The sequence below is a fragment of the Nothoprocta perdicaria genome, unplaced genomic scaffold (assembly GCF_003342845.1).
Source record: "Nothoprocta perdicaria isolate Ctin4 unplaced genomic scaffold, notPer1 scaffold_48, whole genome shotgun sequence".
In the NCBI taxonomy this organism is placed as follows: Eukaryota; Metazoa; Chordata; class Aves; order Tinamiformes; family Tinamidae; genus Nothoprocta; species Nothoprocta perdicaria.
Genome location: NW_020455732.1, coordinates 1,861,403 through 1,884,418, shown reverse-complemented (window position 1 = coordinate 1,884,418; position 23,016 = coordinate 1,861,403). Strand labels below are relative to the sequence as shown.

The 23,016-nt window shown below is 43.2% G+C and overlaps 1 protein-coding gene across 1 annotated transcript in view; it reads left to right on the top strand.

The window, feature by feature from the left end:
• Positions 1-1,922: 1,922 nt before the first annotated feature.
• Positions 1,923-23,016, top strand: part of SLC45A4 (solute carrier family 45 member 4) — a 30,524-nt gene continuing 9,430 nt past the window's right edge. Inside the window, exons 1-3 of the mRNA XM_026047131.1 lie at positions 1,923-2,532; positions 19,990-20,178; positions 22,661-22,840. Coding sequence (XP_025902916.1) covers positions 2,289-2,532; positions 19,990-20,178; positions 22,661-22,840 — 613 coding nt within the window. The 5' untranslated portion in view covers positions 1,923-2,288. The remainder of the gene's footprint in view (positions 2,533-19,989; positions 20,179-22,660; positions 22,841-23,016) is intronic.

Sequence of the window (23,016 nt, the reverse complement as noted above, 5' to 3'; positions counted from 1 at the left end):
AAAGGGTTTCTTGAGATCTTTTGTTCATTTATTGTTTATGTGTTAATGCACTTGAACACGTGAAGCCCTTGTGATCTGGCTCAATATGTCACTGTAGCTTTTCCTCACATGATTTCAAGCTTTGACCTGCTCAAAAGCAACTTGTAGTATTAGCTTCTTACCAGGATGGTCACATCTGGGAGCTGTAGTAGTCTTTGTGAGCCTGGAAGGAGAAAAACAGCAGGTTTTGAGTTGATTGTAGTGTTAGGGTTTGTGGCTCTAGTCATTCGGTTTGAAATCTGAAATAACTGTTGACTTCCATGCCACGCATGGCAAGCAGCAACAGATTTTGCTGTATTGTGGCTGTGACCTGGAAGCTGCAGGGCAAGAAGAGTCTGCAGAGCAGGGGTCCATCTGGACACGAGCAAGTGTGTGAGATCCAGCAAGTAGGGGACCCACGGGAGGTGGTTGCAGGACACAAAGCTCTCAACTTTTGGGTCTGTGAAACAGCAAGAAGAAACTTTTCCTAGAGAAATGCACAGAGTTTGTCCAGCATGAAACCTAGGTAGCCACTGAAAAGCTTTTGATCTGGAGGAACGTGAAGACCTCATGGGACAATAGTTTCCTAAGAGGTCGTGGGGAGCAGTGAGTAAAATTTCTTGGCAGAGCCTTTTTGTTTCCCTTTCTGCTCAGTTTTCTTGATTTTAAAAAGTTCATTCCTTTAGTTTTTGCTCGTGAACTCTACCTTGTGAAAGCTGCCACGTGATACTTAAAGGGTCTAAGCGCTTCATCTTGAAGATGTGGCTGATTTGAGGGTCTTGAAGATGAAGAGATTTTGTTGTCTGTTTTCTTTTGAAGGGATAGCCTCATAAATGAAGCGTTTTAGAGCAAATTATTATCCAGGATACCTTAGCATTGTATAAAGCAATCCTACATTAGGACCACTGCAATGCTAAAATTGAAAATGTGCTTTCCACTAAAAAAAAAAAAATCTATACAAGAGCTCTAGGGGTTCAGCTCTGGACTGGTATTAACAGTAAGGGGTGTTCACAAAATGCTCCTTTTTCTCAAAGTGCTTGAAAACATTCACATTTTCACCAAAATGGCATGATACATATTCTTGCTGAAATGTCTGTCGCAGATAAGGGACACACAGGAGGAGCGGTTTTGCTTGGTTGGAATGTAGTTTGGGAATAATGTCCTGTGGAAGACTTGCATTGTTTTATTATAGATGTCAGAACCTAAGAGGAGATGGAAACCAAGGTGACCTGCGCCTGCATGTAGATGGTCAAAAGGGATGTGTATGCTCTGCTTCTCCTCATTAAAAGTTTAAATATTGATCTTATAAAGTGTTTTCCTAGGGGCTTATTTTCATTGATGTTGGTTTGAGGAAGTCTTTGTTGTCAGAAGGTCTCAGTTCTCACAATGAAGCGTGAATGGTTCTCTTCACTCAGCTGTGTGGGCAACTTGCTGGTGTTGAGGGAGCTTTGGGTCTTAGATGCTACTGTAAAGTCACTGGCAGCTTCCAGAAGTGTAAGCTGGGATGTCCTTGTGAACAAGCCCTTGGCAGCGCCTGAGTCATCTTCCTGGCACCATCCTGGAATATCCCAGCCGTTTCTGATGTGGAACCGACATTAAATTTCCCAGAATTGTTTGTCTTGCATCAGATCTTCTGAGAATCACAGATGCATTTGTGGTTTAGGAGCACAAATTTGGAGGAGCAGGGCAGCTAAGCATCCTTTAAGCATCAGGAATAACTGCATTGTCATGGAAAGTCCAGGGGTAGGAGGGAGTGTGGAATAAAAGACTCTACACCAAGCAAGGACAATGGAAAACAGTAAGCAGGAAACAGGGTATATGGTTAAAAGGGGGTGGGGGGACGATATCCTGACAAATGCTATTGAAATATTTGAAAAGGTTGCTTTTTGTTGCAGATTAATCAGCCGCTCGATGGGGATTAACAGTGGAGCACCTCTTTGTGTCGCCTTTCCACCTCTGTGTAGCAAGAAAAACAACTTCAGCACTTCTTCAATAATAATTATGAAACTGGTATTAACTGAATGGCAATTATGGATTTTTAACTCTAACTCACAGTAAACCAGCAAGCCATATGTTGAAATTCCTACCAAATAGTTTTTTTCTTCTTAATGTCTCATACCTGTACGAGAATTTGCAAGATACCTGTTTGTATACAAGGAATATAAGCATTACTTGCCTGAGGAACAGAAGTTGAAAGAGAAGACACCCTGAGTTGTCCTTGGAGATATGGTAATATTATTTATATAGATATAATAAATATATATATTTTTATGGTGATGAAAATGGCTCCTCAGAATGCTGACTCGGAATCTATGCAAGTTCAAGATCTACCTGTGGCACAGCTTCAGAAGCCAGAAAACAAGGAGAATGAAAGCAGAGAGGAGACCATTAGTGAAGGATCCATAGACCGGATACCGATCCGCCTCTGGGTGATGCATGGTGCGGTAATGTTTGGCAGGGAATTTTGTTACGCCATGGAGACAGCTTTGGTAACACCCGTATTGTTACAAATCGGTAAGTGAGCCTTGTTTCTTTTAAACAAAACTGTATTTGTCTCTTTTTCATTGGTTAAAGGCAGAGGAGAGAGGAGGTTGGGAGCTGCAAACTGAAAATACAAAACAAACTTCCCTTTTTTTTTTTATCTTGACTGTGCCGTAGATTGACTTGTATGATTGTGGTCGTATCTACATTCATGGTCTGTCCAATATCACTTCCTTCCAAAAAAGCTTAATCCATTAAGCTTGGGGCTCACATGTATAACCTAGAAGCCTAAAAGCTTCTAAAATTCTTGGGCAAAAGGTAAGAAACTATAAGCAGCACCAGCCTATAATGCTTGCAATAAATTTTTGCTTAATTTATGGGCAAATGCTTCAGGTCATAGTACTTGAGAATAAGTAGTTGTATAATTTGGCTTTCCAAATGTTAGTGAAATGTTACCTGTATTTCAAGCCACTAGTGAGTCTTGTTTTACATGGTTAATCTGCCTAGTTTATCTTTAAACACACAAATCCCTTATCAAGAAACTTGTTTGTATTATGCAATATTCAATTGTAACCTGATGAAAGGAAGCAAGTGTTTCATAGTTCATTCTTTTGAGTAGTGTGCAGGCTCCTTAAAGCCCAAATTGTTCAACTCAATTAGATGACTTAATTCAGATGGATTAGTGATCCCTGGAAGTTCTTGTCTTTGGAATTTTGTTAAAGTGTCTTCCCTAAGTTGTTTGTAAGCCTCAAATTAGCAAATAATTCTGTAACCTCTTATTTTATCTTAATCAGATACTGGTTAAAATGTTCATAGGACAGGTGATTGTGCTCTAAAGTAGCAAGTCATTTATGATTTTCCAGATGCTTACCAGGATACGAAAAGCTTTAAATAAAATGGAGAGAAAATGTGAATTGCAGTAGGAAGTAATGGTGTTAAGACTCATGCAGAGTACCCTAATTAGGTTTCCAGATAAAACACTAAACAAGATTAACAGTTTCTGACATTACCTTTAGCCAATCCAGCAATCATGTCCCCTCCAGCAGAAAATGCTGCATGAAGGTGAATGGAAGAGCTGGACTGATCCTGCTTCTGTGTGTGAATAAATCAATGATGTGTGTGTACATAGTATGAATATACATGCAACATATGCATGTTATATGTGTTCTTATACTTGCTTTGCCTGATACCCACAGTTGTGCCTTAGATCATGGCCAGTATGATTAATAGGACAGCAGGGCATAAGAGATGAAAAGGAAGAACATGCAATGTGCAAATTGCTTTCTGCACTCTTCCTGCAGTCAACAATGTGTCTTCGTATGAAATTAGTAGTCTATTTTGGACCAACAAGTAGGTCTGTAATCAGTGTTAGCCTCATGAGAAATGTTGATGGGCTGTTCCTTCCAACTTCCCTGAAAACTCTATTTTTCAGAGCAGTGTTTTGGGGGCTCTGTTGATAAGTTAGTAAAAATATATTACAAGTTTCCCCAAAATAGGAGGTTTCTGATCAGCCAGACTCATTGCATCAAACATGTACAACTTCATGTGAGAATGTTTCTAATGTCCATGACCTCTTTGGAGAGTTTGCATCTTTTTGGTAAGCCACAGTTTAGAGACCTGTGTCATTCAAATCATCTCTCAGCTTTGATTCACAGAATCACAGAATATTCAAGGTTGGAAAGGACCTCTAGAGATCATCTAGTCCAACCTTCCTGCTCAAGCAGGCACACCTAGAGCATGTGGCACAGGGTGGCATCCAGGCGGGTTTTTGATTCGATCACTGTCTACCCTGAGTACAAATTTCTTGCATCCTGCATTTCACAAGGAGACCCTCCGTTCTGTAAGTGACCTTTATTATGTTCACTTTCCTATTTCTACTGGCACTTGGGTGTTTAAAATGTAAAGCTGGCTGAGCTGACTTTACCTTCCCAAATGAGTACGGTCGGCCTGTATAAATAAACCATCCTCTTAATTACTCAGCACTCTACCAGTTTCCATTTCTTTTGTAAGCTCTTCTAGCAAATCTGTTTCCTCCAGATAATTGAAAAATACCTTTTCCTTTCCTCTCCTAACTCCAGTGATCCAAAAAAGATTGAGATTCGGAGGAAAGGGAGGAAAAGAGCTCTCTTTTTTAGAAAAGCTGTCAAATAGACAAGTGGCAATGCAATGATGTATAGGTGTACACTGCATGGATAAGGAAATGGGGTTACCTGGTTACAAAGGTTTGTGGTTTGGAAATTTCTTGACATCTTCAGCGCTCTTCTATGTGCAAGCAGTGTTGGATTCACTTAAGGTTAAGTCAGTCATAGTTGGCTTCTCTAGTCAGTTTGGCAATTACCTCTTACGTGGTTCTGTTTGCTTTTATCAACCTCAACATCTGTCCGCCTCAACACGAGCTGTGCCTGTTCCTCAGCGAAGGGGCCGCTTATAGCGGTTAAACTGCTGCTAAGATTCCCTCTGCATCTCGTTTTGATAAAAAGCAAACTCCAGTGGTTTGCCAAGTCGTATTCATCGGGCTTGAGAAACCAGGAGCTCCTGGAAAAGTGTGGCAACACAACCAGCAAATCTTGCTCGTTTTGGCTAAGGAATCACGAGCCTTGGTCACAGGCTGTGCAAAAAAAAGCCTCTTCCTTACAGGTACACGTTGAATTTTAAGCTTTCCTGCATGTCCTTGCATTCTGTATCTCAGAGTGATCTTTGGTCACTGAATTTCTCTGCGATTCTTTTGAGGCCATGACTGCAATTCCAGGCCTGTTAATAATATTAGCCACCTTCTGCTTGCAAGTATTAGAAACACCTCACTAGTTATTCCTGATTTGGCTGGTCAGTGACTTGACTTGTTTTGAAAGCCCTGAGACTCAGCAGCTGGCGGAGACAATCCCCTGAAAAACCCACATCTGTGGATGAAGTCTCAGTGTGTTTCAATTTTCAAAAATTTCATTTTTTAACAAAAACTCAAGCTAGCCATGAGAGCTCCCTGAATTGAAGGATGCTCTTATTTAGAAGGTTCTGTAAAGCACTCCATGCTGTACAACTACCAAAATAAATTCTAATTTATGGCTTTAATCTGTGCCTTTATTGCTATGCTTAGGCTGATGGTGCAGGGCCTTTTTAGAAATGCAGCTATAAATTAGTAACAGTCCTGTAGTCATAACTTGGTTTTAGTAGCTTAGCAACAAGAGCAAGCCAAACATATAGTGCACATTTTTAATTCCAGCTTGCTCTTTGATTTGTTATCCGCTATCTGCAGCTTAGGAATTCAAAATTAAGCAGCTAATGTGTTTAGAATAATTCAGAGAATCCAAAAATATGGCAGATATCCTGAATGTTGGCAGGCTGACTCCAGCTGAGATGACATTGGAGGCATTTTCTTAAGTTTTAAGCTCTATAAATCTTCATTAACCATTTTGTAGAGACCCATTCAGGCAGTGGTTCCTCCCAAGCAGTGCTAAAACTCTACAAGCAAGCAAACTGCCAGCTCCATTAACATTTTAGTCCAGATTTGCTTGCTTATATCAGCCCTAGTGCTTGAGAAACCAAGTGATTTCCCACTGCAATTTGGATATTCTCTGTTCAGTTGGTAAAGATGTAGAGATTATGGCTGTATAATTTAACAAATTTTAGCTTCAGGCATTGCAGAACTATGAAGATGTCTCTCTTGAAGGGGATCTTTGGGATCCCGGCCTGCATCAGGAGGAGTGTTGCCAGCAGGTGGAAGGAGGGGATCCTGTTCCTGCCCCTCTCTCCAGCTCTGGTGAGTCTGCCCCTGGAGTATTGGAGGCAGTTCTGGGCTCCCCAGTACAAGAGGGATGTGGAACTTCTAGAGAGGGTCCAGCAGAGGGCAACCAAGATGATTAAGGGACTGGAACATCTCTTGTATGTGGAAAAACTAAGCAAGCTGGGCCTGTTTTCTCTGGAGAAGAGAAGGTTGAGAGGGGATTGGATCAATATGTATAAATACATGAAGGGGGAATGTAGGGAGGAAGGGGCCAAACTCTTCTCAGTGGTGGCCAGTGACGGGACAAGGGCGAATGGGTGTAAGTTGAAACCCAAGCAGTTTCATCTCCCTGTGAGGAGGAACCTCTTCACAGAGTGACAGAGCCCTGGAACAGGCTGCCCAGGGAGCCCTCTGGGCGTCTTCCAAACCACCAGGACGCCACCCTGTGCCTCGTGTTCTGGGTGTCCCTGCTGGAGCAGGGAGATTGGACTAGATGGTCTGTAGAGGTCCCTTCCAACCTTAACTATTCTGTGATTCTGAAAACTCCCATTTCATCTACATATTACAAACCTCCATAGAGTATGGGGGAGGCCTTTGAAAACATATGGTACTTAATGCTGCTTATCTGGGAGAGGGAATTAAAATGCCTGCTATTGTTTATAACTGACAGTGTATTTTCTTCCGTTACTGCGCTTGGCTTGTAAAGATTAAATCTCTAAAGCTCCTGCCAGTTCAGAAGGACTCGGGCAGCGTTTGACTGTGATTTGGAAAGTTTTTGCACAAAGTGCTTTGAGTGAATCACAGAATCACAGAATGGTTGAGGTTGGAAAAGACCTAGAGATCACCCAAAGAGGCCAAGCTGGTGACTGACCTGATGTCAACTTAGAGAAAATATCAGCTTTTTAAAGCAAATTGGGCAATAAAATCGGGATCTGCCACCTCCGTTGACAATAGTTAAAATTATTAATAAATATAATTCCTTTGGATGATTTGGGATGTAATTTAGATAACGTTTGGGTTATAAGGCTTCAGCTTCAAGTATGCAAGCCTTGATGTATGACAAATGAGAGATGGGGTGATTGCTGTAAACATGAAATTTCATGTTTTAAATGTAAGATGGTAAAAGCTTTGCCAAGCCTTTCCTATTGCTTCAAAGGCTCTTCCCAGCGCTGCAGAGGGTTTATGAATAGTTAATAGCCTCAGAAGTGGTTGTCAACACCAAACTCTTCCTCACTCTTCTGCATCAGTTGTTAAATAAATTAATTTTGTGATGTTATGAAAGAATGTACATTTGCATAAGGAAAACAAATGTTTTCCATCTCCTGTTTACCTGTCTGATGTGACTTGAACGTGTGTTTCTATATGGAACAAATAGTTCATTTGGGTCCCTTAAGGACTGCATGAAATGGGCTTATATTGCCCACCAGACACTGAAGTGCCTCAAGTTAACGCTGTGTAAAATACCTTCCTTTCTTTTAAATGTATTTCATATGCAAGCACTTTGCTGGTGACATTGCATTGCTGTGAGAGGTCATGGGCTCTTGTCGTAAACATGAGCTAGTCTAGCATTAAATATTCAAGCTGCTGGTTTTAAGCTTAACCCTGTACGTAATGTTCTTTTTGAGCAATAACTCTAAGCAATCCTCGGGATATTTCAGGAAACTGAACCCTTCAGTGCAAATTAATAGTTGGTAATAAAGAGAAAGGCTGAGCTAAGCAGAACTGAATACAATAGGTGATTTTTGCATGGAAAAAGAAACACTTTCTCCTTACCAACCCTTGAATCCAAAGGATACTAGAGTTACTGCAGTTATGCACCCAGGGTAGTCACTTGGGGTTTGAAACTGTCACTTCACTGCAATTTTTTTCTTCCTATGTTGTATCTAAGCACTTTATTCAATACATACAATTCTCCCAGCCTAAAGATTAGCTAGGCTGCGCTTTAAGAGCCTTGAAATCCAGTTCATATGAAATGGCCAGGATGGAAAAAGATTATTAAGCAATACCACAAACTGCTGATTTTGAGAAATCTCACAGTGGTTGCTGACAAATTGTTGTCCTAAGCAGATAGACAATTATGCAGTGAACTTCAGTAGGAAGCCAGTAGTTTTCCTATTGAACCGTAGCGTTGATTCCTGTCTGAGAAGAACGAGCATGGGTGTACGAGAGATTACGGAGATGCCATTAGAAGCCAAGCATGAAATGCTGAAGATCAGTTAGCTTTTAGGGAAGTTTCTTCAAAGGAATTAAAGTATCAATTGCTGGCTTAAGTCAGCGTGGAGCGGGGGGGATAGTCTTTCTATGGCTAAGCCTGAGATCAAAGGAAATCTAAAAGCCTTAAAGACCTGGTTGGGAGGGAGGGAAATGAAGGGATTGGATGAGCTTTTAGAGGCTGCCTATAATTCAGATAGGAAAAGGCTGACTGGCTGGCAAAACCCTTGCAGATGGAGGAATCTCTTCCATCTTGGAGGAAGCGTCTTGGCTGCTTATCTGAGATCAGTTCAAGCCATCAAGTTTCACATCTCTATCAGATATCTCTATTCCTGTCACTTAGGTTGAAGAAATATGTATGTGTAACCATCTTTGGTTCTCAAAATTAACTTCTTGCACATGCCAGCTCCACTGAGGCTTCCAGGCATTTGATCCCAGAGGTGAACCACAAAATTCCACCTTGGAGGAATTAATGGCTTGAATTTGACGTGTCCTGACAGGGGATGTAACACAACTAATCTAAGGACAAGAATTGAATTTACCACGGGTCAAGAAAGCCTGGAAAAGTGATAGTTTGATTGAATGTGCTTTTCAGCACTGTTAGCTTTGAAATTGTCTCTGAAGTCATGCAAAGTTTGTACTTGAGGCAGATGTTAATTGGTCTAGAAAACACTTGCATCCATTTTTTTTAGTTACTGTTTTTAGACCTGGGAGTTGCATAAGTCTGACATTACTGAACTTTTTGCTTTTTACCAAAAGGTAAATTCTTAATACATGCTTTTTTATAAAGCATATAAATTGCTTTTCTTGCATAAGGGAACTTTGGACTTAAAATCAGCACAGTTTTTGAACACATGTGATGTTTAGGGTAAGGTTAGACTGACAATTCACTTAGGGTATCTTTTAAGGGACAGAGCTATGCCACTCTCCAGGATTTTGCATCCTGCAGGCAGTACAGGCTCATACTTTGTTTTCAAACCAAGGCAGGTGCCACATGGACAGGCAGTTGTGCAATAACCATCGCTTTTGGAGCTGTTTCTTGTAACAAATTCTGCTCTTTCATTAAATAGCACTGAATATGGGCTGTAGAGGCAGCGCAGATTTTCAGCTGGGGTGAGATGAGGATTCAAGCTGTCGTTGAGATCTTCCAGACTCTGCATATTTGGATTAAGAGCCTTGCAAGGATAAGGAAGTTGAATGTAAAGGAATTCACGGGATTCACCCACAGCATGAAACATGTTTCCTATTATTTAGTAGGTAACTTTTTGTTCCTTTTCTTTGGCTGAAAAATGTCTACGAAGAAGCTGGTTCTGAACTAAGTCAAACTTGCGGTTAATGCTGTTTTCCCTCCTTCTAAGTCTCTACCCAAAGTCTTCAATCCTCTAATTATATCTGTGGGAATGTTCATACAGAGTTGGCTCAATATGTTTTAGCTTACGGGATGTTTCTAGTCAGCCTTCCATGTGAGAATGCTCCTTTGAATCCTCACGAAGTTTCTTTTTGAGTGTCTGCCGTTTGAGGGCAGCATGAGGAATCAGGTATTGCAAATGCAAAACACGAACGGATCTGAAAGCTGTAGACAAACAGAAGAAATGCAGTGTGCAAGATGAAGCAAGTGGTGTTGAAACGCACACTGTCAGCTGTCAGAAGAGGATGGAGATGTAAAAGCAAGATCTCATTTTGTTGCTGTCTTTGCTCTTCAAATCTGTGTTTCTGCAGAGATTGACATTTCCGTCCGTGATCTGTAAGCAGAGCCTTAGGCCTCCAAAAATAATTTAGCACTTTCTGGACTTCTGCCTTATGTAGATACTTCCTTCTATTAGTAAACCTTTCCAGCCCACTGCCTTCTTTTATCTTGAAGAGCCAAGACTGAAGAGAGGTTACACTTTTGGGGATGACTTCAGAGTATACTTGTAAAATCTGCAAAACTTGGACTTCTCTGTTCCCTTTTTCAAATACGTTGTTCTCCCCTGCCCCTAGTAGAGTTATTAAATCAGCAGAAATAAGGACTAGTTAATAACACTAGTAGCAATAGGCTGCTTGTGAGACTGTGTTAAAGTAGAAGCAAAAATATGTTTTTTAAAATTTGAATATCAGGCAATAGGTTTAAACATTTCTTTCATGGCTTAAGGCTTTGAGATTGGGTTTTTTTTTTTTTTTGGCTACCCCTTGTGCTTCTCTTTTCATTGCATCACTGGGTCACCTTGCAGCTCCTGCTTCCCACTCATACTATGCTGCCAACCCACCAGCTGGTGTAGGCAAGGTAGGTCCAGAGGTCTCCATTTCTACAGCAAAACCTGGAATACAGCCAAGGTTTTCTTGCCATGTAGCCACACTTCTGTCTAAACATACTCTAGGAGAGCAAGCACCTTAGGTGACCTTAGTAATACATGTACCATAAACTTAAGTGGCTGTCTTAGTGATTGCTTGAGCTTCATTATGCTGTTGAGAAGTAGTGTTTGACCTTCACCCATGACTTAGAGGCGGCTGCGCCCTCAGTGAAAACAGATGAAACACGATAGCATTTCCATGTGCCTTATCATGAAGTAATTGCCACCTGGGGAATTTTCCAGCAGGCAATTACCTTTCCTTTCCTTGAGAAAAGAACCTTTCAGCTGTTTTGATGGGGTTTTGGTGATGGAGGCTTGCAGTGGTGGAGAGCATTGCCGTGCTGCTTTCCAGACTCAGATCAATGGTTTCCTCTTGAACATGGAATTAGGTGTGAAGCAGATGATGAAAAGAGAACATTGGAGAACCCCATAATGAAGGAGGCCTGAAGGGCATAAAATTAGGGCCAGTTTTTGAAATGCAAAGAATGTCAATAGGCTGTTGCCACATCACATCATGCTTTAATAGCACTCACTGCAAGAGGACCAGTGATGCTGTGGCCCCATAACTCGGTCACGCTGTGGCCCCATAACCCTCGTTTCTGCTTTGGGGCTGCCACGTGCCTGTTGCAAGAGCAGTTCTTTGGTCATGCCCCCAACTAGGACCCTGTTTTAGTCATTTTCCTCTAACCAAGCCACGGCTGAGAAGATTTTGAATGCATATCTTGCAGGCCGTTTTGCAAGAAATTATTGGAAAAGTTTTGAACTGCTGATTTGGCTAGCTGGTAAAATTTGATGGGAGTCCATTTGACTAAACAGGGATAAATCAGGTCACAAATCTTACTTGTGTTGATTTGGATCACCTTTCAGTAACTTGTGTTCCTCTGGATGAATGGTGGAGTAGCGATGGTCAGAAAGCAGCATAGATTTTTTTTCCCTGAAGAGACAACCAGCCTTCTCTGGCCTTTTCCTTTGGTGACAAATCTTGGGAAGTTGTTCCACTTTGAATGGAATTGCATAAAAACTCAGAAGAGGAGGTTTCAAATGACCTTAGTGTCATGATAACATCTGCCTCACCTGGCCTAGCCCCTTTGTAAAGTAGGTGCTTTATGAAGTTGTTTCACTCTTGAAATGCCCCTTTATCCAAACAGGATGCAGATACTTAGTAGGGATTACACAAATGGAGGGAGTGGAGTCTCCATTTCTTTTATATCTAGGGAACTAGTGACTGTTGCCTCACACTGTAACCAAGTTAGAGGCCTTCTAGGCCTCTAACAGGCCCTGGGCAGACAGCCGGGAGAAATACGTAGTGTTTTTGAGCAGACCATCTGTTTAGACACAGATATCGAGACTGATGATTTGGTCTATCAGAATCAAGGCCCCCAAAGATGATGTATGAACCCCAACAGTGACCTGTGGAGGACAAGTGATTCCCCCCTCTGGAGCTGTTTCTCTCTTGCAAATATTCCCTCTGGCTGCTTCCACCAGAACTTAATATTTGCCTTTAGAGGTTGGTGATCCAGGGCACACACTCAGAATACACAGAGGTGTCAGGAAAACCAGCATCAAATTCCCAGCCAAAAAATCAGCATGGAAACCAGGTGCTCCAGAAGAAAACAAGGCTCCAAACCCACTTGAAGCCTGCGGTGCCCCAAGAGATGATCCTTTACAAAGGAGCAGCTTCCTTGTAGTGGATCCTGTTGCAGTGTCCACTGTGTTTTTGCTTCCCGATTTGGAAAGTCAGGCGTAGGTGCCTTTCGGAGCCAGGCATTTTCTGGCAAGGAGAAGTCATAGTAGGAATACCTAATATGTATACCTAATACGCTGCATCAGGTGACTTAAAAATGATTGTTTACCCTCGTCCTGGGCAGCCTGGGCTGTTTATGTAGCTCCTGTGGCCAAGCTCGTGTGTTGCTCCCAGCCGCAGTGTAGGGAAAACAGGCGAGTTTTCCCCCTTGAGCAATCCAGACCTTTACAAAAATATCCTTCTCTCTGCTAAACTCCCCTGGCTGTTTATTACCTCTGCAGCAGTTGTGTACTAAGTCTGCTTTTTTAGAAAAACTGCTAATTCCACAGGGTTTTCTTTTACTAGAGGGATATAATGCTGCTGCTAATGCCCTTGCAACATAAAATGAAACGCTGATGACTTTATACTGATTGTCTTTTTTTTTTTTAATGTGAGCAGAGGATAATTGTCATCAATCTGCAACAAAAAATAGAGCTTCGCTGCTATCATCTGCTATTGCAACCCAATAGAGTTTGCCTTGGATATCTTAGTTATTTCTGTTTTTGTTGGATGAATAGCAGCGTGGAAGAAACACATGAACGGTCACTGTCACCAACAACTTGTATCGACCATCAGCACTGACATCCCTTTCCCTCCCCTCTGCATAAATGTGGAGGAGCTGGAGAAGAGTATGTGGGAGCTGGAGGACATTTGGGGACAGTAAGGAGAAAAAGGGGGAAGATGCAGTGGGTTAAAAAGCTGAGGGTAGCTCTTTTGCAGTCATTTTAATTAAGGAATCTTCACTAAACACAGCTCCCTCCTCTCCTGGCATAGCTGGAAGTCAGGGATCGTAAATCTTGCTCCAGGAATCCCGTGGGTTTGGAGAGCAGTCAACACACGAGAGCTTTCAGAGGTAACTGCAGAGGAAGGTCATTTTTTCTGCCCGGTGGATTCCAACCAAGTTGACCTAACAAGTATGTTTAAGATAAAGTTTGAAATGCTTTTAGGTTGTCCCCTAAAATCGTTGGTACTGAAACGTCTACTGTATTTGGAGCACGTGCTCCAGTGAGGTTCATGTTCAAGCCAAAACACAATTTTTTTTTTTTTTTTTTTTTTTAAGAAGGAGGCATTTTCAGAAGCTTGGAAGGGATTGGGGTGCCTTATAAAAATGCAAATCCCATCTTTTAGATCAGGCCTCTGTAATTTTTTCTGAAAGGACAGGTTCCTATAAGGCCTCCTCTGAAAGGCAGGCAACTGGAGGTCCAGTACAAATAGCTGTAGAAGTGAGAGCACTTAAATAAAAAGAGAAATGCAGTTGAATTTAAATAGCGTAGCTCATAGGCCTTTTACCAGCATTAGTGTGCACAGAGCTTATTAAAACAACTGGTGACCCACGATGTTTTCCTGGAGCAATGATCTGACTAAGTAGAAAACCAGGCTTCCAAACTAAAACCTACAGCTCATTTGCTGAGACAAATAGGAAAAGCACTAATAGGATTTTCTGTTTCACTTGATGTCGCTCTATGAGGAATTAACCTCAATAAAGGCAACTGTATAGAGGGATGTGGTTTCGCTTTAGGAGCTTAGCATGGGTTATTTTCAAAATTCCCTTCTTTTCAAACACACAATGAATAATGAGTTGGAAGAATCAGGGCCTGCATTGATCTCTGCACTTCAGCAACATTTTTAGAATAGCAGATAACTTAAAAGGGCGCGTAGTGCATCCCCATAGCATGACTGGGGCAAAAAATGCAGCAAAAATCCACTGCCACTGTGTTTATTCCCATGCTAAACAAGCCTAAAGCCTCAGAAAGGCCAGCAGGTTGCTTTTTTGTGGCATAATAACAATTAACAATGCTCTTTTTGTGCCCCTGTGCTGGGAACGCTAGCTTTTGGGTAGGCTTTGCTGATTAGGAGAAAGTAAAAAAGCACTCTGAGCCTGCAATACATGCCTGGTGTAAGGAGCATAGGTAAGATTGGTTCAGCTGCATATCCCTCTAAAAAGCAGGGGGGTTTCTAGCTGGAAAAGAAAGACTTTGGGGATAGGAAGGTTGTTGGAGGTGCCGCTAGCGTTGATTAGCTGTATTATATTTGTTTTGCTTTTGCCCGTTGAGGGTAATTATAGACGGAGCCGCATGCGCCTCATCCTGACCCGTAAAGGACTGTGCAAATGTGATCCCTACTGAACCGCCCGGATCAGCCGGCTGCTCCGTAATCCCGTGGGGCGACAAGGGCAGGCGGATACAGGCCAAACCCGGCCTCTTTTGGCAGCTCTTTCTGCTTCCAAGTGCCTGAAAATTGGGCTGGTGTTCCCCGTGTGCTCCTTGTGATTTATTTTGCTCTCTGCCTAAACCTCCGAACCTGGAAAGAAGCTGTTCTCTTTGCTGCTTGCAATTCAAAGGAGTGCATGTGGCGCTGCCTGCTCCACAGAAATCCTTCCTCTTGGCTGGCTTTGTGTCTGTTCGCCTTCCTTTTCCAAGCCTCTGGATACCCTCAGCGAGCGCCACGAGGAGCGAAGTACCTGCCAGGCACTTGCTTGGCAGCAAGGACCGGATCCTTCGTGGTCTCCAAGGATTTGGGGGATTGCAGGGGAAAAAAAAAAATCATATTGCACGGAATGGGAATTGAGGAGTGAGGCTGTCCCTTGCGATGCAGCGAGTTGTGCTGCGGGATTGCACACCGCGTACACGGCGGTTCCAAAGTGCTCCTGCTCCTGTTGGGAAATGGCCCGTCGTTCCTGAGGGGGTGACGACAGCACCAGGGATGCCCCATGTGCCCTCGTAGCGGCCGCTGCATTTTGATGACATCCCATACTGGAGAGGCAGGGATTAGGTTGGTAAAGGGATTTACCAACAGCAGCATCTGCTGGGAGCCCCGCGCTTTGCTAGTGGTCAACACAACGCGTTAGTTAAATATTGGGTTGAGAGAAACAAAGCTGCCCAAGAAGGCCATAGCACGGCACGTATGGTCCAGGTGGCTGCTGATCCGGAGCAGTGATGAGAGGAGCTCCTGGAAGTGCCAGGATTTAGCATAGGAGGAGGTAGGAAGCTGGACTGTTGCAAGGGTCATAGGTTGGAAATCATCTTCTACCTGACTTCTATAGTTATCATGTAGATGTAAGCTAGTAGGAGGGCAATAACCTTAAAGAAATAGGAAAATAGAGCTTTAAAAGCTTTATTGGACAGCATTTTATTGGCAGCTGCACTGCTGCCCTTCAGTGTTCAGTTCTTATTCTGTTACTTCCCCCTTCACACACAAACCTTGGCTCCCTTTTTCTCTGGGTGCTTCTCTTTCCTGACACAGCACCATAAAACCCCGTTATAAATAAGAAACTGTCATCAAAGCCCCATAAACCTTTCTTCAGCGTTTGGTGGAATGGCAATATAGTGGCAGGACCTAATGAAACGCTGCTACCTCCCACCCTGGCCAAAGATGAGGAGGGAAGGAAGATAACAGGAGGTTGAGGAACAATAATGACCAGAGACAGCAAATGGCAGAACTGGGTGATGGTGAAATCCTTTAAGAAGCCCATAGCTCAATTCTTCAATGTCATTTTCCACAAATGTTAGTTAATCCAGTGTGGTTGCTGCTGCCACACTGCTGCATGGCAAATTTTTAAAGCTCTTTCTATATTGAAGGGAGAAATAGCTTTGCAACAAGGTGATATGACTCTTTCATGGCATAAAAGCCCATCCAGGCCTCTGGATGTGAACTCACCCACTAGCATTTCCCTGCTGAAGCTGTTGGAGCAGGAGAGTGAGAGTTTTATTTTATTGCACCAGTTAGAGCAAAAACCATTTTAAACTTTTCCAAATTCCTGGAAATTTCCTGCTTTAAAAGCATGGTTTCTTGACATCTAGCTTCTAAGGAAATGAAGCTTGCACAAGTTTTCCAGCTCCTCTGAAGTCCTGCATCATAAACCTCCCCACTTACTGCACCTCCAGTTTTTATCTATAGCCCTGTTCTTCCTACAATTTGGTACAGCTAAAGCAGAAATGTCAGTGCATTTTAAAGGCATGAAACTGCGGGAAAGGCTTGGATGGTGCCAGTGGCAGATGCCTGTGGAGGAGGCAGCCCCATCCTCAGGTCTCCAGGAGCACCCTGACCATCCCTCAGAGATCCCTGCTAATGAGGAGCTAGAAAGCAGAGGGAAAGAAGACTGAGTTTTTACCAACTGATGGTAGTTTATGCTCAGAAAATGTGGTGAGAATGAGCAAACGTGGTCAGGGCGGGAGTAAATTAAGGGCAAAACTTCCATATAAAACCAAAGCCCACGATTTTATTGTAGCTTCTTGCATTTGCAGACTAATGCTCCATGCATTAAGACTCCATGCATTTCCCACCATTCTCCTTTCTCACCCGTCCACAGATGCAGCGTTAAGGATGCAAACCAGGGGCTGTTCACGTTCTCCTCTGCTGCCAGCCTTAAAAGTACCCCTGAAAACCATCACTTTGCCTTGTCTGTGGTGCTCTTTAAATCCAAAGCGCCTCGTGCCACCGCTGGGCTGTAAACACGTCGATGGGGAGTATTTTTAGCCGCCTCTGGTATTTCCAACGTGGCCGCAGAACCCGGCGGCTTCTTTCTGGCCACGCGGAAACGCGCCTGCTGTTTACTTAGGAGCATAAACAAGGGGCTAGGTGACGATTCCTGACAAGGCGACCCCATTGCATCCTATTCCCATATCAGATCTCATTGTTCAGCGCATAAAGACCTATTTTTTTCTTTACCCCCCCCCCCCCCCACTATAGAACTTATCAAAGAAAGGGGTTTGAATAGGAGCTGCCACGGGCGACCTAATCTTTCTTCCCCGTGCCTCGTGACCTCCCGCAGCCCCGAGGCCGCTGGTGACACAGCGAGTATTTCCTGTGAACCGCGAGCCCCGCGGGTCCCACTATTGTTGGGCCCTTTTTTATTATTATTATTATTATTATTATTTCTTTTTTTTTTTTCTAGTGGGGCCTGGGAAAAAAAACAAACCCTTATTTACTAGCAGCCAGTGTCCTGTTTGTTTGTAGGCGGCTGGGAAATGCCACGTTACACGGGTCTCAGTGGCTGCTGGCGCGAGCCCCGGCGACGACCGGGTATTTTCCGCTTTATTTTTAATTTTTTCTCACCCATTCGGAGGAGATTTTGGAGGTCGACATGTGACCCTATTCACAAACCTTGAAAAATACCCCAGCGTGTTCCTTCATTCTTCCCTTCTTCTCAGTGTTTCCTGAGATTAGCTGTCATTTAAATGCTGAATAATCCCCTTTCTAAATAATTACCTGTGTAAATAACTGCCTTTAGTTTCTAATCGCCTGGCATCACTGCATCTGCTTCGCACATCAGAGGCTGCATCCTGTGGGACTGCTGGATTCATGTCGCTTCAGCCAGATTTATTTAAAATACTGCACTGCATCTGTGTCCCTACTGCTAGGTGGTGGCATCAGGAGGACCTTCTCAGTGCCAGAATTCACAATGTCTCTTCATTTCTTCACGTCTTACTCCTGTGTGCCTGGGTTTCCTTCCTCACTGTCCTCTCCTTCGTAATTATTGAATGAAATGAGTTGGATAGGGATAGTAACAGATACATATGCAGAGAAGGACTGTTACGGTGTGTAGGTACCACCTTGGACACCCGAGCACCCTTCCAGGTCATGATTTCTGTGACATTTAATTGACTGAGTTTATCCTCAGGCAGCAAACTTTTATATATAGCTATAAGAAGTTTACAAAAGTATACATATTCTAATGCATGTATCTATAAATATATATATAAAATATAAAAATATTTCAAATGTCCATTTCCTTATTTCCATTGCTTCTGCTGCCAGGCCTTGCCTGCCAACCTAAATACATATGTCACTTATGCAGACACCTGAGATACTAAAAGCAAAACAGTCTTCTTTAGGGAGAAGCATTTTGGGGTTGGATTTCTTCTTGTCTGTGTGTCATTTTCTAGTTTAAATCAAAACATCTAGTGCTATTTTAAACTACAAAAGCCACCCCATGAGGATAGGATGAAGATCCAGGAGACTCCATCTCTTTCTTAGGAAGAATATCTGCAATGTAAGCTTAATCTGGCTTCTAGTTGCTGCATGCAAGGTGGACCTTGAAAGTGCTGAAATTAGAGTAGTGCCAGCAGGAGAAATCTGCTAGCACTAACCTGCTTTTAAAGAATGTCCCATTGTTTTTATAGGAGTTGATTAACTGTAACAAAAAGCACCAGTCTTTCTAAGTGAGAAACGTGCAGTTTGTACAGTTGAAGAGAAAATCTTTGCAAAGGGGTTATGCTGATTCCATGGAGAAGAAATCATTTGCGATAGAGCTGGTGTTATTTCTGGGAAGCAGTCGGATGTCCCAGAACACTGGGAAACACAGCGTGGTGGCAGCACCAGTGTGGGGACAGAGAGCTGTCCTGTCACGCGCCTCGTCTCCTTGTTGTCGCTGCTGAAACCTGCCTCCATTCTCCATGCACAACCCACTCGCGTGTGATAGCAGAGTATTTCGGCAAAGAGAGTGAGAATCTCTCACTCCTCTGGGGAGCTCACACCTGGAGTATTGGGGGCAGTTCTGGGTCCCCCAAGACAAGAGGGATGTGGAGCTTCTAGAGAGGGTCCAGCAGACAGCAACCAAGATGGTTATGGGACTGGAGCATCTCTTGTATGAGGAGAGACTGAGTGAGTTGGGCCTGTTTTCCCTGGAGAAGTGAAGGCTGAGAGTGGATCTCATCAATATGTATAAGTATGCCACCCTGTGCTGGAGCAGGGGGGCTGGACTAGATGATCTCTGGAGGCCGCTTCCAACCTCAACCATTCTGTACTTCTCTGAAAGCTCACCGATGTTGCTGATACGGTGACAAATGTCCACTTCCACACAAACCCTGCCTTGCCCCGTGGTTAGTATTGTGTGCCTTGTGCTCAACATTCCCTCTTTCCCGATCCTGTGTCCACATGCCGGTCCAGGACTCTACGAGCAGCAGCATTCAGGCTATCAAACAGGTTACCAGGTTTGTGCTGCTTAACCCATGAGACGATCGCACACGAGCCGAGTGTAGCATCTCTTGTGATCCACTCTGCCATCTGCAGGCCACTCTTTCCCATGCTAACGAGAGTAGAACAGGGGTTTTATTATTAATTTCCTACTTCATGCAGCTTTCCCTCTCCAAACTTCACCCTTTCCAGCAGTTTTTTTTTCCCAGCTAAATACTGCACAATAAATCCTTGCCTCTGTCCCATCCTGCAGCTAGTCCACTGCAGAGGTCAGCAAGCTCCTTAGGCACTCGCTAAAGTTAGCAAATAATTGCTTTTCCTTTTGATGCCCATTTTTCAATTTTATCCCAAGTATTTTGTGCTTGCATGTGGTATATTTTGTATGTTAGCATCTAATCCAGTGGTGAATTGGGAAGAGGGCACCTTATAGGTAAGTCACCCTTTAATTTGCCGAAGGGTAAGAAGACGCCACGTACGAAGCGAAATGTTTTGTGCGTCCCGTAACCTTCAACTCGTTCTTGTCTCTATTTTAGGTCTTCCTGAGCAATACTACAGCCTCACGTGGTTCCTCAGCCCTATCCTGGGCTTGATCTTCACTCCGCTCATAGGTTCAGCTAGTGACCGCTGCACGCTGAGCTGGGGCCGCCGGCGGCCCTTCATTCTCGCTCTCTGCATCGGCGTCCTCTTTGGAGTTGCACTTTTCCTTAACGGCTCCGTTATAGGTAAATAACGAGGGAATTGCCTCCCTATTTTTCTAGCAAACCTTATCCGAGTTGATATTTGCATGTTGGAAGCAAGGGTGGTGATGTGCAGTTGGTTAACTTGGGTTGAAAGAAGTCTCTGCAACGCTGCGTTTGAGCTGTCTGAAATATTCCCATTCTTATTTGGAAATTACAGTATGGGAGTAAGTATTGTGCAATCGTAGCTGTGACTGTTAATACAGAGTTATTAATACAATGGTTGCCAGCGTAATGTTTGCAGTTGCTGAGATGAATTTGGTCGATCCTTGACATGGGAAAACTGTAGCAACCTGTTCACAGGGAAATGTTTCCTGTTGTGATCCGTTTTCCCTTTAAATGCATATCTGGCAACACATCCTGTTTCCAGCATTATTTCAAAAATTATCTTTTCACTTTTTCTTGTTCTTTTCTTAGAGCCGGTATTGAAAAAGTCCAGAACACGGTTAATATTTGTTTATCAAAAACTATGTGGGAAAACAATTTTGCCTGAGCCCTCATCAAAGCCGGTAAAAATAGTTTCCCTTGAACAGCGTTTACTACAGAACTTAATCTACAATCTAAGGCTCTTTGTAAATTCAGCACAGGAGAGGTGACAGCAAGTGCGTTTGGGGAAATGTTTACATCATGGTTGGTCTGATGCAAATGAAAGGAACTTAGCACCTAATAATATCCTCTTGGCAATTCCCTTTTGTGTTAGAGGCAGCTCTATTGTGAAAAAGTTATACTAATTCAGGGAAATGAGTGGAACATTACCTTGGCTCAGCACATGAGATTTGGAAAGCCAGATTGAGATGCCATATGATAGCTTTGAATTTGCTGCAAATTGCAGTGGACAGAGTGTTCCGATTAATGACATTTCACTTATGGGGTGTTTTTGAACGTAGCCAAGCAGTAAGTATGAATGATCTGAAATTAGTATCATTTGTGTGGTTGTTGTCTCTGCTCCAAAACGTATCCCTTACCCCACAGATGCATGCAAGGCAATTGCAGCCCTGGTACACGGTTTTATTGGATGAAGCTTTCGCTTCCACACATCAGTCTAGGTCCACAGGCATTGATTCTGGCAAGCAAAGCTGATACAGAGCTGCTTTTTCTCTTTGGAAGTATCTCACCTTCTAATAACTTAACCCAAACTATTGCCTTGGGTTTTCCTCATTCTTTGTTACACAGTCTGTTGCATTGTTTCCTAGAAAACCTACACTTTCCAGGTCCAGGACCTTTATTCAATGAATTGTCTTTAAAAGAAAGAGACTTTTACAGTGCATTGAGAAAATGAGCTGCATTCTTTAGCTTTCCATTCCTGGCATGTGGCTCTGGTAGATCAGGAAAAAATTCCCTGTCCTTGTCCGAGAGAGCTTGGGGTGAACTCAGGTGAGAGCTCCTGATCTTCTGCACACCTGTTTCCACAAGAAGGCCTCATTTGTAACCAGGTTTCCTTCTAGATGGACCCTTTTTTTCCATTATATGTCATCTTCCCACTGTACGTTCACCCTTTCCTGTCCGTAGTCTCTTGCACTCCTAATTTCAGCTTGGGACTTCAGGAGATAGAGCCAGCCTGAGGTGATGGTTGTGTGATACCCTTTTACAATGCCCTTTTTCACAGCCTGCTCTCTGGCGATAGGAGTCCTGGGGACTGGAACAAGGAGCACAAGGCTGGGCTCCAAGGCTGCTATTGAAAGGCCTTCCAGCCCCAGGACTAACACCAGCATGTCTGAGGAGACCAGTTATGTGTGGATCTTGTCTCACATGTTCTCTCCACCACCAGATGCACTGTTCAAGTGCCCTACAGATCTAATGTGCTGATGTTTTCAGCAGTAAATTTCAGCCTAGTGTGGAACATTAATAAATTTCTTCACTATTCAGAAAACTTGGTTAAAAGAAGTGCTGAATGTACAGGAATCATATAGCACTCGAGGTTTAGATGATTTTTAGTGGCTTACCTAGGTCATCTCTTTCCATAATCATTTTCATCTGCTATATTTATGTTTTAATGGTATTGTGAGTTTAGGGAGAGTCAATCCTACTTTATCCCGTTGTACCATTTCACATCAGGCATCATGTGAAACATCAAGATGCTGCCAGCAGAGTTTCTGACTCCTAGATGTGGAACATAATTTTGCTTCTCCTCCTTCACCATGGCTGTCTTCTATAAAAACAGCCTTCGCCACCTGAAGAGGAGTACGTACAAGGAAATTAAAATAAAAACCAAAGCTTTCAGAGGGTTAGGAGGTGCTTTAAAGGGACATTTTGAAAAATAAACCTCAGTTTTCCAAGAGCCACAACGTATCTTCTATCCCAGATCCTCCATGAAGCTCTGCCAAAGAATTGAAATTGCCATTTTATTCCGTAAAGCAATCCTTCCAGTAAGTGTGTTGGCCACCTTTCTCTTGGAGGCTATCCTTGCCTTGAGTAGTTTTTGCTTTTTTCCTGAAAACGCTCAGACTCCTCTTCTGTTTCCCCTCAGGTCTGGCTATCGGCGATGTCCCAGACAAGCAGCCCATTGGCATCGTGCTCACGGTGCTTGGTGTCGTGGTGTTGGATTTTTGTGCTGATGCAACCGAGGGGCCGATTCGGGCCTACCTGTTGGATGTGGTGGACAGTGAAGAGCAAGATATGGCCCTTAACATCCATGCCTTTTCGGCTGGTAGGTAGCTAATCAACATGTCTTCTGCAGCTGTCACATCCTCCCAATGACCAATTGATTTTCCCTGAACTCACTTCTCTTCTCTCCTCTCTTCTCTTCCCATCTTTTGTCACTGCTGCTGTCTTACAAATCCTGAAGCTCATGACATTCTCTAGCCAAGAGTATCTGTATGAGCT